At 24.3% G+C, this 5,355-nt stretch overlaps 1 protein-coding gene across 1 annotated transcript in view; it reads left to right on the top strand.

The window, feature by feature from the left end:
• The window catches only part of LOC100160043 (nuclear export mediator factor NEMF homolog), a 21,114-nt gene that overhangs the window by 5,465 nt on the left and 10,294 nt on the right, over positions 1–5,355 (top strand). The window contains exons 6-10 of the mRNA XM_001945650.4: positions 254–457; positions 766–1,055; positions 1,138–1,227; positions 1,291–1,487; positions 4,858–5,038. Coding sequence (XP_001945685.2) covers positions 254–457; positions 766–1,055; positions 1,138–1,227; positions 1,291–1,487; positions 4,858–5,038 — 962 coding nt within the window. The remainder of the gene's footprint in view (positions 1–253; positions 458–765; positions 1,056–1,137; positions 1,228–1,290; positions 1,488–4,857; positions 5,039–5,355) is intronic.

Below are 5,355 nucleotides of genomic sequence, written 5' to 3'. Positions count from 1 at the left end.
AATGATACAATTCATCAAAATTACATAATTTTAGAATATACATTTTATATTATGATATTATTAATTATTATTACTTTTTACTATTTGGATCGTAATGTAATTTGTTGCAATCTTCTATTGATGAAATTAAAATATAAAGTTTTCAATGGTTTGCAAATATTGCTGTTTAATAATAACGAGATATGTTATTTAGTCAACAATGTTGTTCAATATATAGAAATATGACATAAAAATTTAACAAATTATGTTTTAGGGTTTTATAATTCAAAAAATTGATCAACAATTGTTACCTGATGGTATTATGAAAGAATTGTGTACCAATCAAGAGTATCATCCTTTTTTGTTTGCTCAACATCAGAAATTACCTTCAAAAACTTATGAAAGTTTTAATGAAGCGGTAGATGAATTTTATTCAAATTTAGAAAGCCAAAAATATGATGTCAAGTGCATGCAACAAGTTAGTATATTAATACAAGATATTGTGGTACAGAATAACATAGGTATTATATTTTAAAAATATCAAATATAAATCCAAAAATATAATTTATTATATATTATACAACAAGTTATTTACTATTTGTCAATAAATAAAATTTAAACATTTTAAATTTAGGATATTATCCAGTACCATATTATTCCAAATTCTATTCTATTGTAATATTATTAAAGTGTTTTATATCAAACCAAAGTGATACAAAATTCTCACTTCAAATTTAAAAATAACATTACATTTAACTAACATTTCAAATAATATCTTTTTCAAAGGAAAAAGGAGCTGTTAAAAAGCTACAAAATATTGTTAAAGACCATGAAGAACGACTTAAAAAACTTCAAGATACACAAGATGAACACAAATTCAAAGCTGAATTAATAACTAACAATTTGGATCTTGTTGACAATACTATACAGTTTGTAAGGCAAGCAGTAGCTAAACAACTGCATTGGGATGAGATTTGGGATATGATTAGACAATTAAATTTTGAAGATGATGGATGTACATATGCCATAGTTAAGAATTTGAAATTGAGTGTGAATCACATAACACTTCAACTGTTGTAAGTTTTTTCTAAAATAATTTATATAAATTCTTAGTATTATTTTATTATAATAATTGTTGATGTTATTATTATTATTAAGTGATCCTTATAATGAAGAAAACAAAAATGAAGAGAACAGTCAATTAATTGATATAGATTTAGGTCAGTCTGCTTTTGGAAATGCTGAAAGGTAAATAATTACTTTTTTATTTAATGATAAATATGTATTGATATTTATTGTTTCATATTATAGATACTATGGATCTAAAAAACAATCAGCAATCAAAGAGAAAAAAACCATTGACTCCTCAAGTACAGTTTTAAAAATGGCTGAAAAAAAAACTAAACAAACTTTGAAAGATATGCAAGTTGTTGCTTCTATAAATAAAGTTCGCAAAACATATTGGTTTGAAAAGTTTTATTGGTTTATATCTTCGGAAAATTATTTAGGTAAAATTTTGTGTTCAAGCTTAGGCGGCCAGGCCTACACTAGCGATTTAGTTGTTTGATAAAATTGCCGAGAATTGAAAATAAAATACTAATTCATAGTGTTGGCCAATGATATCGTGGATATTTTCTTATTATTTTGAATATCATTATCCAAAAATATCGCAATATCAGTGTAATTGATTTTGAATCAAAACTATGAAGTTAACGGACATTTGCTGACTATGAAACATTAACAGTAAAGATAAAGTAGACAATGATACAAGTATCTAATAACTCAAATAATAAATTCTGGCACATGGCATTATATTTCAAAGAATAATTAAAAAAATTAATTCATGTATATGATTTTAAATACATCATAATAATAATATAAACTTAGAACCCAATAATTAATATTTAATACACACCCAATACAATATACTATAAAACTATTTTTTTTTCTGTTTGGTGCACTTATTGAACATCGACGTCCATATCAATAATTCAAAATAATATAATTTGCCAACACCACTAATTTACTTTAAAATATAAATAGAATATTTGTTTATTTTCACACCATAATTATTCAGTCATTAATAATAATATGAATTATAATCATCTAATGTTGAATGTTGTGTAAACAGTACCAAGTATGGAAAATCATTTCTTTTCACACTTAGGTCACTTGTTTTAATTCTGGACACATTCACATTATAAAATTACTTATAAATTCTAGATGGCAGTTTTTTGCTATCATAGTATCATTGACCAATTTCTATATTTTCTCCACAAACTTATTGGTTTCCGTGACATGGTAACTTCATTACTGTACCAAACTGCTAATTAGTTGGTATTTCTTCTCATTCAGTTCACCGAATAATATAGTTTCATGTAATTTATTATTTTAATATGACCAATGCTTTCCATGCTATGTAAAATATAATTGATTTTTCTCTTTCTTGTCTTGGTGTATTAGTATGCCCATTGCCCATGTCAAACCTTTATTACAGTTTACATCTAATTTTCTAGATATTATAATAATACACATTTTACAAGAAAAATACCTAAATACCTAAACCTGTTTAGATAAAAATAAATAACCAAATAAAATTAAAATTTTAGTTTGCATTTTTAATTTTAATTTTTAAAAAATACTTGTTTTTGAGGCTTTAATATTTTTATATTACTCGCAAATTTTTTTTTTATTTATTGATATTTAATCCACCACTCCACTCCCCCTCTGCAATAATAAATATAAAAATATAAATACTTTTCCATTTGAAATATAAAACTAACTGGTTTAATAAAAACAATTGAAACCTATTCTTTGGGCTAATCCCTTGGCTTAAATCATTGCATTTTTAAATTTGACCCCATTATTAATTAATTTTATAATATATTTAGGTATTTTTTATTGGCATTACACAACTTGCTGTTTCATACATTGGCTAACAAGATAATTGTTAGATTCAATAACACTTATTATAACTTACCATAATATAAGTGAATTTTATTATATTTCTCAGGCAATTTTATTTTCTAAATAAATCATTAGTGTAACTAGGTCATTATTTTTAGTTTTAATTTTTATTACCAGAGAATAATATTATTTTTAAAGAATTATAATTAAAAATAGTAAATAAAAATATTAATCAGTAATTACATGAAGTTTTAATATATAATATAGTGTTAATATTTTAAATATATTGTGTTTTCATGTTTTAATGATTGTTTTATACAGATTTTAAATTTTTTATAGAAATAGTTAAATTTTATTTGGGATTTATTATTTTATAGGTTTCTTTTTTATTTTTGTTCATATTTTATAGAAGTACATACTTTATGGTTGATACTTGGGAGCATGTCTTCACACTATTTGTTTTCTCCCCCTGACCCACACGCAACATAGAAAATTGTGCGTTCACAATAATGGTTAAAGTCTTAATAATTTTTAAAATTAAAGTGAAATGACCCCTTATAAATTTTAAATATAAGGTCATATTATTTATTTATAATCTAGGGGAGCCCATAGGCGTTTTATTATATATTTATTTAGAAGCGAGTTATGATCTACAAACAATTTACAATTTTAAAATACTCATAACTCGCTTTAAAATTAAAATATAATAAAATGCCTATGAGATTGACTAGATAATAATCTTACTTTTAAATTTTATGGTCATTTCACTCTAATTTAGAAATTATTATGATTATAATTATTAATGTGAATCTAAAATTTGCTATGTTACGCTTGGCTCACAGAAAGAAAACAAATAGTTTACTGAAACATTCTTTTCATGCTTATTAGTTGTTATTGTTTAATCAACATTTTATCAATTACCTAATATATTTTATCTATTAGCATATATTTGTTTCAAATTTTTAGTTCTCAAAGTAAATTATTGTCTGGTAGATCTTAGGCAATCTTCTTTATGACATTGGAACTGTATAATAAAATTTTATTATTTATTTATATTAATTTGTATCTGTTATATTTTAAACTGATGCTATTGATATAATGTTATTTAAATATTTTATTAATTGAATAATATGCATTTGTAGAACATGCTACGTAACTTATCTTTTAGATTTTCTTAATATTTTCAATGTGTACAATCGCCGTTAATATACATTTTATAAATATATTGTTTTTAAATGATATTTAATTTATTCACCTAATGATTTATGAATGCATAATATTAGAGTTAGGATGTTGATGACCTAAAAAACACACAAAAATGCCCTAAAAAAAATGCAAAAAGGCCCTAAAAAAAGTGCAAAAATGCCCTAAAAACTTCAAAAATGACCTTAAAAATTATCTAAAATACTAATTAAGTAAGTGAAACAACTTATTTATAAATAATAATTTTTATTAGAGATATGGGTATAATAATGGGTGTAATAGTAACAAAAACCCCACAATAATAATATTAAAATTATTTTTTACTAATAGTCCAAATCCAAAGTTAGATTTTAAATAAATTAAATTTGTTTCCAAACTTGGGTGTAACATTTGCCCTAAAATCTATAATTTGTGAAAAATGCCCCACATTGTATAAAAAGTACAAAAAATGCCCTAAAAGATGAAAAAATGACTTAAAAATGTTGAAAAATGACGTTAAAAACAAAAAAAATACATTTATAGCTAAAAATGCTAAAAATGCAAAAAAAATGCAATATAAAATTAGAATATTCTGCATCAAGGGAGCATGAAACAAATTTTTAGCTAGGATAGCATTGTACAGAATAAAAGAAAAAAAAAATGCAAAAGTCATCAACATCCTAACTCTAAATATTATTAATAACGATTTAGTATTAGAATTTCATAAAAATACATTTAAAATTATTTATTTTTCATAATACCTATCTACTTTTTATTTCTCATATTTAGTTATTGCTGGACGTGATGCTCATCAAAATGAAGTTATTGTTAAACGATATATGAAGTCATCAGATGTTTATGTGCATGCTGGATTTAGTGGTGCAACTACTGTTATAATAAAAAATCCAATAAATCAACCTGTCCCTCCTGCTACACTCAATGAAGCAGCTGTTATGGCAATTTCATACAGGTAGATAAATATTTTTCAAAATTAATATACTCTATTCAGGATAAGAATGCCACTCAACTGTCAAAAACTAGTCTATGCCATGCTGCCCCTCCCATTTACATGGAGAAGGCCATTGAAAACAAGGAGTAACCACAGAATAGATGAAATCAGAATGGACACTCTCCAAAAACCATGATAAGAGCTAAAGTGCCACCAGTGTAGCCATATAATAAAACTATTTTCATTTTCTGATTTATGTCGCAAAAGACCACTCTGTGTAACTGTTTTATTTGGATTTGTTTGTAAACAAACTGCTTTTTTGGGGCTGCTTGTAAAAA

Source organism: Acyrthosiphon pisum, chromosome X (assembly GCF_005508785.2).
Source record: "Acyrthosiphon pisum isolate AL4f chromosome X, pea_aphid_22Mar2018_4r6ur, whole genome shotgun sequence".
NCBI classification, from domain to species: Eukaryota; Metazoa; Arthropoda; class Insecta; order Hemiptera; family Aphididae; genus Acyrthosiphon; species Acyrthosiphon pisum.
Note: the sequence above shows the minus strand (reverse complement) of the source record. Positions and strands in the feature narration are given on the sequence as shown.